The sequence below is a fragment of the Colossoma macropomum genome, unplaced genomic scaffold (assembly GCF_904425465.1).
Source record: "Colossoma macropomum unplaced genomic scaffold, Colossoma_macropomum, whole genome shotgun sequence".
Lineage (NCBI taxonomy): Eukaryota > Metazoa > Chordata > Actinopteri > Characiformes > Serrasalmidae > Colossoma > Colossoma macropomum.
This window is the reverse complement of record NW_023494792.1, coordinates 25093803-25109060: the sequence shown is the minus strand read 5'-3', so window position 1 is coordinate 25109060 and position 15258 is coordinate 25093803. Positions and strand designations below refer to the sequence as shown.

The 15258-nt window shown below is 39.3% G+C and overlaps 1 protein-coding gene across 4 annotated transcripts in view; it reads left to right on the top strand.

The window, feature by feature from the left end:
• The window catches only part of anks1b (ankyrin repeat and sterile alpha motif domain containing 1B), a 257933-nt gene that overhangs the window by 196468 nt on the left and 46207 nt on the right, over positions 1 to 15258 (top strand). For all 4 annotated transcript variants that reach the window (XM_036576704.1, XM_036576703.1, XM_036576706.1 and 1 more), the window contains 2 exons: positions 3033 to 3131; positions 8818 to 8970. In XM_036576704.1, the coding sequence (XP_036432597.1) occupies positions 3033 to 3131; positions 8818 to 8970 (252 nt within the window). The remainder of the gene's footprint in view (positions 1 to 3032; positions 3132 to 8817; positions 8971 to 15258) is intronic.

The window sequence follows — 15258 nt, the reverse complement described above, 5'->3', positions numbered from 1 at the left end:
CACACACACACACACACACACATGCACAAACACGCTTGCACCTGCTCTATCAGTAGTTCATTATTATGTAAGACTGCGCTATCTGTTTGCTCCAGCAAGCTCCGGATGACTGGGACGTCTGAAAGAACCTCATAAAGACTCTTCCTCCCTCTCTCTCTTTCCCACCACGCCTTGCCAGTCTCGATCTGCCCATTCCTGCCTCTCATTTGGTATAAATATCTGATGGAGTGAGCCCCACTGAAATGCCTTCAGATATGATTAATATTGAATGGCATGCTGCTGCTTTGCCGCAGTATTTTCCAGTCTTTGATGAAGCTGGGAAGCTATAAAGCTTCTTCTTATGTTCCGCCACTTCAGTGCTGGTGCGTGGTGGCCTTGCTCTACATGTAAGCAAGGGAAGTCAGAACACTCCAGCTAATAGAGTGAGAACTGGCCATGGTCTTCACTTTCTGATAAAACAGCTTTGTGTCGTTGAGACATACTGAGACATTCATTTCCTACCAGCTTGTGAGTAGCGTCGGCCTGTGCCACTAATCTTAGATCAGTCTTTGCCTTTCATGCACAGACGAATGCCCTCCTAGTGAGGGGATGCTGATCCTAGATCAGCACTCACTCTAAAAGTTTGACATGTACAGCGTGACTTCAGAAGACTCAGTATTTCTAATGGGAGAGGGTCTGCGTTCTGCTCTGGTAATGCTATTTTTATCTGGTCTATTTTTGAGAAGAATCCACTTTTATGTGTTGCATCATGATATTTATTGCCATGGTTACTTTCCTGCCTACTTGTCCAAGGTAACTGATGTTCTGCATGTTAATAAAGGGGTGTGGTTTGTAACCATGGTGGCGTTCTTGTTAAATGAGGTTACCTAGTTGTGTTCAGCACCATTCACTTGAATGAAATGCCACATACGCTTTGCTCATATTGCCCCACAGAGACACATATTGCAGATTCTCTATGCATACTTTACTGTTCCTGAATATACAGTATTTCTAAATCTGTTGGGTGCATGCAAGCATTATACACAGATCTGTTTAGTTCATAGTGTTGTGTGTTGTGTTATGTTTTGTATCTGCCTGGGTTATATTACTTTATTTAATTTAATTATCCTTATGAAGCATTCTTGGATAGTGAAAGTGCTGGGTAAATTGAATTTACTAAAAGGGCTGAAACATAAGAGATAATGATAAAAATAATCAAAATTAAATAATATTATAATATTCTTTTTATAATGTCTCATAAAGAGAAATATTAGACTTATTTAAGATGTTTCACTTGCTGTGACATCATTTTTGCAGTGTGTTAAATGCTTGATGTGATTGTTGCTTTTCAGTCTAGCTATCATAACTTGCCCTGAGAGACTCACCACGGCTCACAGAACCTGTTTGCAAAAGTAGGCCTCCTGTCAGACTGATTTAAGCCAGTGCATTGAAATGCATACACATGAACATAGCCATTCTAAAAGCAGCTGATAAATAACTATGGCCAGCTTACACATGCAGTGGACATCAGATGCTCCGTGTGCATCTGTAGTGTAGTGTCTCAAGCTGAGACTAATACGAAAGGATGCTAGGGGGAGGGAGAGTGAAATGTGATGATGAAGATGCTTATGGGTAGGTGTGAGATGAAGAATGATATATCCATCATTAGTTGAAGAACTAAAAATGTTCACATAGACTTCATGTCTTTTTGAAGAGCCCAACGCAGTCATTAGTCATACACACTTAAAAAGATGGTTCTTCAAGGGTTCTTTATTAAAGGAAATAGTTCTGTATAGAACCGTGAACACTCAAAGAACCCTTTGCAAGATTACAGGGTTCTTTGCATTGTAAAAGTGCCCTTCAGATAGATGGAGAATGTGCTGTAGATGGTTCTCTATAGAACCTTTTTGAAAAGAGTTCTACATAGCACCAAAAAAGGTTCTACTATTGTTGTAAGTGTGAAATAATAAGAATATTTAGCACCCTTTTTGGTGCTGTATAGAACCCTTTTCAAAAAGGCTCTCTGCAGCACCATCTACAGCACATTTTCCATCAATCTGAAGAACGCTTTCATGAGGCACGAACCCTTTAATCATGCAAAGCATTTTTTGGTTGTTCATGGTTCTGTACAGAACCATTTTCTGTACTAAAGAATCCTCGAAGAACCATCATTTTTAGAGTGTACCTGTGGATGCGTATCAGTCCAGCCACCCCTCTGGGTGCCACTGCTCTGGACTGCTCAGGGTTCCTTTAATCAGCCTGAGTTGTAGCACAAGCATTGTCTCCAAGGTTATTCACATTTCATGTAGCAAGGCCAAGATCAATATTATTGTCAACTTTATCAGCTGTCTGATCTCTGTTTCTCGTTCCCTCCCTCACTCTTACTTTGTTTGATAGAGCATGTAGTAGAGCACTAGACAGTTCAGGCTATGTGTGTTAATGTGTGCTTGCTCAGGACTCTGCCGGATGCCAGGTTGATTGGTCTGACAGCTTATGGAAAGGTCATTAAAGGTGAAGCGCAGCATGAAGCAGTGGATTGATAGTGCTGAATGTGTGTGTGGTGCTTTTGGTTTGTGCGTTGCAGATCAAGAGGAGAAGACAGGTGTAATGAAACCATCATGTTGATGGTTCTGAATCAATGAGCGTGTAAGCATGCCTTCGCTTTCACATCTCTCAACCTTATAGCTGTGAACAAGAGACCTGTTCTCTTTGCAAAAACTTTTTCACAGGCATGTTATAATTTTTCATCGTGGTGTATTTTATTTCACAAACTTGTAAACAGAAGATGTGGTCAGTCAGCACTCAGAATTAAGAATCTTATCTAAGGTGATTAAATCCACAACCCATCGTCCCAGTTCACTGGCTGTTGGATCACCACCACCCTCAGTCACTAATCGTCGCTAATCTACTTTCTTACCAACTTACCAAATATCTTTATTTCATCACTTGGTATATTTTGTGATTAATCAGCACATTGATTACCTGATTGGTGGTGATTGATTCATGAATTAGTTGACCGATTAGTTGACTGAATGATTCATTTTCTCATGCAGGGTAGTAATGTGGTGGAGGACCAGGACCTACTGGAGATCGGGATTCTAAATTCTGCCCACAGACAGCGCCTCCTACAGGCCATCCGCCTACTGCCAAGGGTGAGTACACTGATCATCAGTCACACTGAGGTCACAGAGAGGTCATTCTGTGTGCAAGTTGAGTGCTAGATGCTCCCCTCAGTCTTTTTTTGTCTTTCATTAGTAAAAACTTCAATTAAAAATGAATTAATTCAAACTTAAATTGTTTTCCACATTGTACAATATAGATGACAAATGATAAGTTGATCAATTCAGTGCATAAATTCTAAATAGAATGCAGAGTGGCAGATAGTATTCTGGGTTCTTTATACAGTGGTATGCTGCATGACTGATACTGAGAGAACACAGTAGAGAACCTAAATTTAGCTAATATGCAAACATACAGAATATATTGGTAGACTAGAAGTGACCAGAACTTCATCACTGTACTGGTCTGGTCCTATAAAACACTGTCATTCAGATACAGTCTAAAGCCTGGCTTAGAAATCTCTGCTATGCCCATAAAAAAAAGAAAATACACAGACAAGTGAGAAAATTTTAGAAAAAAAGTGTGTTAATAAGGTGTTGAGCTGCCAGAAGAGTTTTAGAGCACCTTGGCAAAGATTTTACTGGATCTTTTACTGAATGAATGGAATGCCATACCATATGATTTACATAATTTTTATACTTGTCAAATTCAATTACCCCTAATGTAGATGGGAGCGTTGGGCCTCATTCACCAATATCTTCCTGAGTTTTTTCTTAAATTTGTTCTTGTAGAATGTCTACGTCAGATTTATGATGTGTTCTTAAACTGAAGAACTGTTCGTACCTTTGTGCTCTTAAGTGTGTAGATTATGTTCTTACATAAGAACAAATCCCAAATAAGAAAACATTGGTGAATGGCAGAATCTTTGTAAAAAACGAGTAAGTGGGTTTTAAGAAGAAATTTCTGCTTAAGAACGGTTGCTGAATGAGGCCCATTTTTATCCTGGAAGAGACCCACTACCATCAGGACAGAAATGATTCATCACAGGATAAAGATGATCAATGAGAAAATTGTATTGATTTGTAGGGAAGGACAAGTGGACCCAAAACATGTAAGCAAAAAGAGTCACCTGACACTGTAACATTCAGGCCTGTACAGTTCTCCTGGTGTATGGTACACATGCACTCACCCACTTGTGTAGAATATGCTGATAGATTAATCACTTTTTTCCACATCTCTGTAGATCAGCGTCTGTGGTTTTCACTACTCTCAGATTGTGAATGTATTCGTCTGTGTAATGAGGTGTTTATGCAATGCGGCTGTACTATAAGATCCCTCTCTGCGTAGTTGTGGACGGACTGTTCTCGCTGACTCAGTCTGATCACGTCCTGCACTGACATTCTCACCTGAGAAGCAGCTGCTCTTCTGTTTCTCTTACATATCGTACTAATGTGGGAGCATCACAGCCTGTGTTATTGATCTTTCCCAAATATCTAAATGTCACTTTAATCACAGTCCCTGTTGGAACAGTTGAGCCGTCTTTATGACTGAAGCTTCTGCCATCCGTGCCCCAATAATGAACCCTTTTTCAAAGTTGCTTAGATCTTTTCCTCTTGCCATCTTGATCAAAAATTAGTCAACTCTGCCTGCTCAGCATTTTTATACGTCTCAGAGCATGGTAGGATGTTAGTTGCTTACCTTTATCATACCAGACAGCATCTACACTTGTTATATTTCTCCACTCATTTATTCAGGTTTTCCCTTGAATTTGTCACCCATCTATATATCACTTGTATCCTGGAAATAGAAATAAAAGCAGTGTTGTTTTATAAAGTAATGTGTCTAAGTTGTATGCAAAAATTTGGGCTCCCATGACCAAATGTTTAAAATGAAAAGAAGTTAATATAACCCCTGCAGCTGTTTTTTTTCTGCATGGTTACTTTATAATGAATTAACTTTAAAAGAGATGACCATTTCTATACTCACTCACACCTAATTTAACTCAGAAGTTGGTGTGTTAAGAGCAAGAAAATCACCAAGCTGTGCTGGACACCACCACTCTAGGGTAGCAGGTCGCCACCCCTGACTTAAAAAAAAAAAAAAGAATTAGAAATTGTGGCATGTACAAAAGTTTGAACCTCTTTCTCAGAAATTAACACATTAGACCTTAATTGGCTCATTAGGACTAGTTAGGCAGGTGAAGAATTGTCATTGTGAGCTGTGAAAGGGTTGGTGTGGAACTCTTTGGCCACAATCACCAAAGGTATGCTTGGAGAAAGAAAGGAGCAGCATTTGATAAAAAGAACACCTTTACCAGGTGTTAATCATGGGGGTGGATTTATTATGCTTTATTGAAGAATAAATTGCACTAAATATCAGCATATTCTGGAAGTAAATGTGACAGTCAGTCAAGAAACTGAAACTGAAAAGTGTCTGGCCTCTGCAAGAAGACAATGATCCTAAACATACCTCAAAATCCACCAAGAACTACTTCAAGAAACACAAGCTGAAGCTTTTGGAAAATATCGTTGAAAATCTGAGGCTGTGCATACTAGGCAACCGAAAGAATGTCGCAGAACTACAGTCATTCTGCAAAGAAGAGTAAAGCGAAAATTCCTCAAACAAGAATAGAAAGACTTTTCACATGCCACTATTACTTTTTTTTTCAATTATTTTACCTGTGCATAAACGTCTGCATAAAAAAATGTTTTTTTAGTAGTTTGCTGCAGGGGTTATATTTACTTCTTCTCACTTGAAAAATTAACAGAGTTTATAATTTGGCCAGGGGTGCCCAAAGTTTTGCACATAACTGTATACTGGAATTATGTGTGTGTATGTTACATCTGTGCTACAGATTTCATGACTAGAGGAGATTTCATGGTACCCACCCACTGTCATTACACACCCTTGTGCACACACATATACACACTAACCCCCCCGCCAGAGACAAGAGCGCTCAGTCTAAGACCCCCACTACTGCAGTAATCCACTAGAGCCGCTCTCAGTGCTGTGTGTGTGTGTGTTCATATGCCCTGATACCAAATAAATCTCTCCAATGTCCCGAATAACCTTCCACTCCCCCTAACCTTGACAATCAGATAGTGCAGAGAAAGAACCGAGGGGAAGATTGTATGAGCTTAGAGAGACTAATTCTGTGTTCACATGCGTGCAGTAGACAGACGACGGCAAAGCGGATATTACATTGTTTTCAATGGAGCAGCGATGGAAAATTCTGCAAAATTTTGTTCCGCAGACCCTCAGCGGTAAGCGAAGAGCTCCATCAAGAGTTCAATTTTCCCAGCTTTTGTTGTTAATTTCTTGGGGAGCCATGGATGCCATACCTCCCATTGAACCCACTATTATACAACAAAAAATAAAAGCATACAGAGTGTTCTCCTGCCCTTTTCCACCTTAGATAAACAATATACACTGCTACAGCTCTGCTTTGATCGTCCATTTTCGCCAGCATAGCGGTCACCATGCCAACCATGCGTAGCTCCATGCCGCCGTCAGCCACATACCACCATAAGCAACAAAAACATATGAGCATAACATAACTCACACACACATCAGCCAGCTTTGTTTGTTCAGAATTGAACCCAGTCAGATGTGCAGAAAATCAAAGACTGCATGTTTGTGTTTACCAGAGCTGCGGAATACGAACAGTGGCTTTACTTCATCTTATTTCGCTGTCTTATCTCAATATGAATATTTCATAAAATCAATTATGCAGCATACAGTTTGCGCATGGAACCTGTAATACTGTCTGCTGTTCTTTATTCAGAATTTACCCACTGAATTTGATGAATGCAAATGTAATTGAGAGAGTATAATGAACAAAAGGAGATTCAGCAATAAAACAGATGACGGACCTGTCACATTTGCTGGTGCTGCTGATGGTGTATGTGTGGAAATCTTATGGAGATAAGCAAGCTCGCACTGAGAGGAAAGAAACTTTCAGCTGGAGTCAGCACTTTCTTTCTCTGCTTGCACCTCTAAAAGCAGAGTAAAAGAGACAGCAAATTCTGTCTCTCTCTCTCTCCGTCTCTCTCTCTTCTCTCTCTCTCTCTCATTCTCTTTGTCAGAAAAGCCAGTAACACACAGGGGATGTGATGGGCCAGGCACAGAAGCAGCAGTTTTTGTCCAGGGCTTGTATTCACACTGGGTGCAAGTCACATAAACATATTCCACAAATGAGATAATGTACAAATACATTCACTAAACACCACATTCTGCCATGCTACTGCTATTTCAGGGTCACTAATGTATCCAGAATGGTTCAGCATCCAATAATATCTGGTCAACAATAGTCTATGGTCAGAACTGACCACTGATGAATGAGTTAGAGGATGACTGACTGTGCATGACAACAGTGCGCTGTAGTCTGTAATTGTACATCTATATATTGACCTGTAAGGAAGGCAGAGCTCATAAAGAAGAAGTAACTAGAAGTAAAAGGTGTGTTTCCTTGTTTTGCAGGATCTCGTAAAAAGAATGTCTGGTGACAACTCTGAGAACTTTTAGGCTAAATGTTGGTGAGGAGGTAGACTTATTAGGGTGGGAACAAACAGTCAGAAATTTCTAAACCAATCATGAAAGCAGCTCAAAGAAGAGAAAACCAGGAAATATGTATGATCTTTGAACAATGTCATGAAGACAATGTTCCCACTTACCGTAAACTGAACTGAAATAAACAGAGAAGTCTAAACTCAATACTTAAATTTAGTCTACAATAAAGCTGACTTGCTTAATAATAGTAAAAATAATAGGATGAAGTTTTTTTTTTAATATATATATATATATTGCTTTTTACAGAGCACAGTAAGTGGAGCCCTTAGAAGGCAGAAGTGATTAAAATGGCATATTGTAATTCATTATTATAATACAATTTTCATTTTTCATTTATTTATGGATATTTATTTAGAAACATAAACAGTCAGACTTTTATAGGCAAAAATGTATACCTAAACCTCAGCTGCTGCTGTTTACACTAGGCTGAGGGCAGTGATGTACACATTTGCTGTATGCATATTGAAACACTGTCATTGGCAGAGAGCAGAACATTTGATGCACCACCTTCTGGTTCAGTCCAGGATTTCACAATGACTACTTAGGATGTCTTATCCTTCTTTAGAGAATGAAGCATGATGAGAGTCGCAGGCCAGTCACAGAGCAGTCCTAGGTTAAAAGGGTCATAAGGCCCTTAGGATGGCTGTCATTACTAACCTCCATTAAGCTTTAAGAATTCAGCCCCTTGACTTTAAATCTAGTTTCCAGTCAAGGATCTTGTACACTGGTAGTTACCTGGATTGGCAATCTAGTGTCACATTTAGCAGTAATTACAAAATCCTGGACCACAAACAGGATTCAAGGTCTATATTTAAAAACCTCTGTTCTAAGTGGACAGCAAGGGCGCATATCTGCACTAGCTTGCATCACTACAACATTCCTGACAGGCAACATATTACAGGTGTCTTTGTTCGTAGTGAATGTTAAAAATAGCTCACCTTGTGCAGAACATTAAAACTACTTTGATGTTCATTGATCACATGGTCTTCAAACTAAATGATTCATCCCGTGTTGATGTGAGTATCTGCCTGCCTGAGCCAACAAAACAAACCATAAGTGGAAAAAGCAATGATGAACCCATGAGTCTGCTGCTGAAGCTCTTTGCCTCCGTAACTGGTGTGAATGGACACTGATTAAACGCAGTAAAAAACATTGCTGCATAAACACTGTTTATGGTGATATGACTCTGTATGTCTGTGTGTGTCTCAGGTGCGGCCCATAGGCTATGATGGCAATAACCCCACCTCAGTGGCTGAGTGGCTGGAGTCTCTGGAACTGGGAGACTACACTAAGTCCTTCCTCATCAATGGCTACACGTCCATGGAGCTGGTCAAGAAGATTTGGGAAATCGAACTCATCAACGTAAGTCCTGAAAAGCTTCTGTCTTTAGGCATGTCTTAGTTTTATGACATCACTTGCTATGATCGTGAGTATCAGTCACCGATGTGTAGGTTGTAGTCTGGATGAAGTCTAGCTCAGTAAGTTACAAGCCTGACCCTGGAGCAGATCTGCTCTGCGTATTGTGATGTTTTCTCTGCTCTAACACACCTGATCCAACAAATAAGCTAATTAACAAACCCTTCCTGAGCTACAGCGGGTATGTTACAGCACGGAAAAAACTAAAATATGCAGGAAAAGGCTACTAGGCCAGGGTTGGGAAGCACTGTTCTGGCCATTTCAGGAGTTTTCTTTGGATTGACAATATTGCCACAGTAGATAATCTCTTCATGAGAACATAATTTCGTATTTTGTCTATTGTCTTATTGTTGAATTGTGTAACTTAGCCAAGTAGTAGATCTGCTATGTACTGCGACTGTGATATATTACAATGGGCCCCTGATGTTACATTTGGTCTCAGTTTATTTTGATAGCATGTTATAGCCCCCTATAGATTGTATACAGTTAAAATGATCAGCAAATCATCTGGTGAAGTAAGTAGATTTTCAACAGCGTTCGGGTCAGTGTTGGGATGTGGATGAGGGTTAGGGTTAGGACCACAGTTAGGGTTAGATTTTGGTTTTGGATTGAGTGTAAGGTTAGGGTTATGGTCAGGATTAAAGTTAAGGAAACATTTTAATAGATACTTAGTTGAAAAAGTTAAAGGCAAGTTAAGTATCTACAAAAAGTGTACTGTCCAAATATAATGTTACCCACTGTTCTAAAGGGCACATATCATGGAAACACAAATTTCTCTCACTTTTTGAAATAAAGGAGTTTAAAGTAACATGTAAACATTGTTAAAGTTTCAAATGTACTGTCCACTGTATGGAAACTAAGCTGCAAAAGCAGCCTGTTATGAATTCATAGTTTCTGTGGTGTCATGAGAACCTACACACTTGCATATTTCCACCTATTCAGCCTACAGCAGTTTAGCTCCACCCACTTATATTGAAGTTCTATGGAGTGTTTCAGCCTGGGCTGCTTTTTGACTGAGACACAAAACAATAACAGCCAATTAGAACAGAACTCATTTACATATTTTTGTTTCAAAGGCACCGTAACAAAAACAGCCTGTTCAATTCTAGGGGATAAAAAGGGGTTGGAAAATGGTCACGTGAACATGAATTATGACTGGTTTTGGTACATAAAACCACACAAATGCTATTTTGGGGAAAAAATGAAATCAAGAAAAATGTAGGATATGGGCCCTTGGATTGAATGTATTGATATCCAGTCCATCATGGTGTGATTGATCAAAATATAGGCATTCTTGTGAGATTAGCCAGGATGCTCACAACTTGCACTAAAAATGTAGTGGCTTGTTACAAGTCTCATTTGTATATTATATTACAGCCTTCTGTAATATAAGTTTTGCAAAGGTCAGTACTGCAGTAATGATTACTGAATGATACATTGTGAAGGTAACATAGTGCAGTGCTGTTTCTCAGATGTTATCTTACTGCAGGAGTTTCCCAAAGCCTGTTAGCTTGTACTCTTCCATAACCAAAAGGGCAAATTACCTCTCGAATGCATCCTGATGACACTGTAGAACGTTAATGGCTGGAATTAAGACTATTCTCAGTCAAGCACATCTAGAATGTTATACATCCTCCTCAGCCAATCAGAAGGCTCGAACAGAGGCCTTTTTGTTCTTGCGTAGAAAATATAATTTAGAGAGAGAGTAATGAAATAGATTTTGCACAATGAAATCACCAGTTTAAATGATCTCACTCTGGGAAAAGCAGGTTCAAATGAGCTCCACAGGAGCTCCTTTAACACTGGTGCTTTTACTGAATAGCTGTGTGGAAATGAACGGCGGTGCTCATAGGCTGGCTAACAGTCTCTGATGAGTGTCAATCACACTCAGAGTTTGATAAGCGAGTGAGGTCATGTGGTGATGATTGGGAAGAGCATTTGGTGTGCTGTGTGACATATTCTGTGGCACATTAGTGTCAGGGTGGTCTCATATTTCTTCCGGTGTCCATATCCCACCGCAATTACTTTAGCCTAGAGCCTGATTGCTGCTCTTGGGGCCAAGATGATGAGCATGAGAGGCAGAGAGAGAGAGAGAGAGAGAGAGAGAGAATTATATAATGACGTGGGCTGTGATTTCATCTCACAAAACCACCCACGCACTGTTTAAAGTAGCTCACGGAGTGATGCAGTGGGATCTAATACAGCCTCCACCACTAGAGGGCAACAAAAGTCAAAAATCAGGTTTTGAAGATAATATGCTTAATTTTTGTGTGGGTGTGTGCATGTTTGTGTGTATATTAGAGGGGTGGCATGAAATTTTTCCATCATTATATCAGGGACCAAAATAAATAAAACAAAATAAAAAATAAATAGATAAATAAAATCAACATAAATATCGTGTGTACTATAGACTTTTTACTGAACCTCTCATATTTCTTTATAGCACTGAAAAATCGAGTAAAATTTAAAGAATTATATTTCACCAGCACTACTACTGTTAACTGCTCAGTATATACAGTACTATGCAAAAGTTTTAGGCACCTGAAGAAATGATATCAAAAAGCTGTTTATCTGGGCAGTAAGACACTAATATCAGAATAAACCAAATAACATTAATTCACAAAGTAGCATTTTTATGTATATCAGTGTTTTCATCATCCAGCACCTGGTTTAGCTAATCAAATCTGTGTTAAAGTAAATCAGGCATTTAATTCCTCTCTCCATTAAGGGGAAATCTGGAACCAAACTTTGTTCTTCCAAATAAATCACAACACCTCAGCTACTTTTTGAAAGCAAGCAATTCTTGTTACTTTTTACTGTGGTCATGCTTGTTCGCATTTGTGCGATCATTAAAGGGTGTTTTTACCAGCAAAGCACACTTATTGCCCAGATAAATTGTTTTAAACAAGTTGTTCAGACTGTTTCACTTCCACCATGACTTTCAAGGCATGATACTACTGCCAGAAATGATGTTCCATCAAACCGTTTTTTGGTTGTTTGTTTGACCTTCTCTTAAGTTGTAATCATAGAAATTTCAAAACACACACAAAAAAAAGATTTTTATTTCAGTCATGTTTAGTCCGTTCATTTCCACTTGAGTCTAACTGCGTTTTTTAAAAGTTAACAGCTTTAATGAAGTATTAGCTCTGCCCACACTTGGCACAACCACATCATGTCATATATCAAATATCTGCAGTGCAGAATCTACATGGAATATACATACATGTACATTTCCTTTGTAAAAATACCAGCGTTTCAAAATCACATAATCTCGGCTAATCTGTAGAAAACCTGCATTCATGACATTTTACATGTTCATTCCTAGCCACAATCTGAAGGATATCCCAGAAGGATTTCCTAATATAAAGCTGAATTGATCATCCAAAGATTTTTGGTTTTGGAAAATGAAAGGTGAATGGTAATTATTATTAGTAGTAGTGGTAGTAATTTTTTATTATTATTATGACTTATTATCTTTGAGTTTTGTACTGCAGAGTATCACTCAAGCTGGTAACCATTCCATCACTAGTGTGTATTTGTGCAAAGAAGATAATGGGACAGTTTTATGTTACCTTCCCTCCAAACACATACACACACAGCTCCACCTCCAACCCCCCGAGGCTGCATGGTTAAATAATCCACGATTTTGCTTGGCTTCACACAGCTTTATTAGTGCTGACTGTTTAATATGGGTGCTGCACTCTCCTAATGACACAGCTGCAGGTACCACAATCATAAGCTCTGTTACACACATCAGATGCTGTGTGTGTGTAAAGAGCAGTGAGCAGTAGCTGGTTGTAAATGTTTCTTGCTCAAACTCTCAGAGCTGTGATTACTCTAGTGTGAAGAACGGTGTTAATTCTAATGCAGGCAGCAGAGCTTCACACACAGCTACATTAATGATCAACTGATACTCACCTCCATCTCTCTCTCTCTCTCTCTCTCTCACTCAGTCTTTCTTTTACTCACTCAGTCCCCCTCTCTCTCACACACACACTCAGTTTTTCTCTCTCTCTCTCTCTCTCTCTCACTCAGTCTTTCTTTTACTCACTCAGTCTCTCTCTGTCTCTCTCTCTCTCTCTCTCACTCAGTCTTTCTCTTTCTTAGTCAGTCTCTCTCTCACTTTCTCTCTCTCTCTCCTCTCTCTCTCTCTCTCTCTCTCTCTCACTTAATCTTTTTCTCTGTCACACATTCTCTCTCGTACTCACTCAGTTTCTCTCTCGCACATGCTTAGTCTCTCAGGCAGTCTCTTTCACTCACTCAGGCTCTCTTACTCAGTGTCTCTCTTTCTCTCACATTGTTTCTCTCCGTGTCTCTCTCACTCTCTGTCTCTTTCTCACTCTCTTTCTTACTCTCTCTTCCTCCTTCTCTCTCTGTCACTGTTTCTCTCTCTGTCTCACTCTGTGCCATCTCTCTTTTTTTTGTCTCTCTTCCCACTTTTCTTTCTCTCTCTTGTATATGTCTCCCCCTCTGTACTGTTGTTTTCTCTCTGTGCCTTCTCTGTTTCTATTTCTATCTTGTCTGCTTTGCTGCTTGCTTTATTTCTTTCATTCTTTCTCTCTCTGTCCCCCCTTATTGTATTTCTTTGTTTCTCTTTCTTCCTTTCTCTGAAGATTTCTCTCGTTTCTGTTTTCTGTCTCTCCCTACACCTACTATTACTCTCTCTCTGTCTCTCATTCTCTCTTTCTGTTTTTCTCTCTCTCTCACACACACACCACCTCTCTCTTTTTCTCTGTTTCTATGTGTTACTATCTCTTTCCTTCTTTCATTCTCTCATTGTTTCTATCTGTTTTCCTGTCTCTCTCTTTTTCTGTCTCTTCTGTATGTGTGCACATGTGTATGTGTGTGTGATGGGGTGATGGGGGGATGCTGGGGGTCACTGCAGGGGCTTTGTGAATTTCCTCTAATGAGTGTCTGAACACAGTTCACATCAGAGACCGGTGCTGTCCCCCAGCTCAGCCAACAACAATCTGTACTGCAAATCCTGCAAATTACCAACCCACACTCACACAGGGAGAGAGAGAGAGATGACTGCCAGGGGACCGTTAGAAAATTGGACAAGCAGGAGTTTTGTGTTGTGTGGTTTTGTGTTTGAGAGAGAGTAAAAAGAAATGCTAACAGTGCATGCAGAGAGCTGGAGCAACACTGAGGGAAAGAGCGAGGAGTACAAGACAAGAGTGAGATGGAGAGAAAAGGAACATGGAGATGGAACAACAGGATGTTTGTCGTTCATAATGATGAGAGGCAGAGAGTGTTGTACACTTTTAAAAAGAAACACAGTGCATTACTGGATCTGTATCACGTCTGATAACTGAATACTGTAGAAGTGAACTGTTGTTTTGCTCAGCTGTTTAAATAGAATACTATGTATTTAATTACATTCTGTGTTAACACATTCCGTTCTGCACTACTGGCTTTTTTGTTTGAACAAAAAAAGAAAAATAATTGTTTTTCTGTCCAAAAAAGACTGTAGACAACAAAAACCTCAGATCAGTATGTTATTAATTAAAAGTTTAGAATCTATATTTTCAACAGAATTTCTCTGCTTCTTTCAGTGAGCTAATAGTGAGAAATAAGATAAAATTACAGCATTATTACTGGATTATTACTGGCGATAACTATGACTTGTAATTGTTAAATAATCCCATTTGACCTGAAGAGGTTCTGTTTGAAACCGGAGCTTCTGTTGTATGTGATCTGTTAATTAATTCTACTCTGCAGTGAAATAGATTTGTGTTTGTGTGGGGATTATTAAAATATCACAACATCGCCTTTTTGACCTTGCAAGAAGAGCTCACTCACTGAAGCATCACTGCAAAGCTCCTTTGAGGGAAGGGAAGCAGGGAAGGAAGAGGATAATGTTGAACTTCAGTGAGATGCAGCCTGTGTGTTAATGATGCTGGTGACTATAGAGCATGCTTCAAGATCACAGCTTCATAATAAGCCTGATGTGATGTGTCGCTTCATGGCCTTTATCTCTATGTTTATTGTTGAATTATTTTTATTATTTCTGTGGCTTCCATTCATTAACCCTCCTTAACTTGAGGTACTTTTAAATTGAACTTTATTCATCCAATTTCAACAGAAATTAGTCATTTGAAAGAAAACCTTAAAGTGATAATTCATAGACAATTTTAATTCACACTATTTTGTTTTAACCTTAAACATTGGTTAGCCAAGACCTGTCTGATGTCTGAAGATTTCTACTTTAGGTGTGAACTGCTGCTACATGGC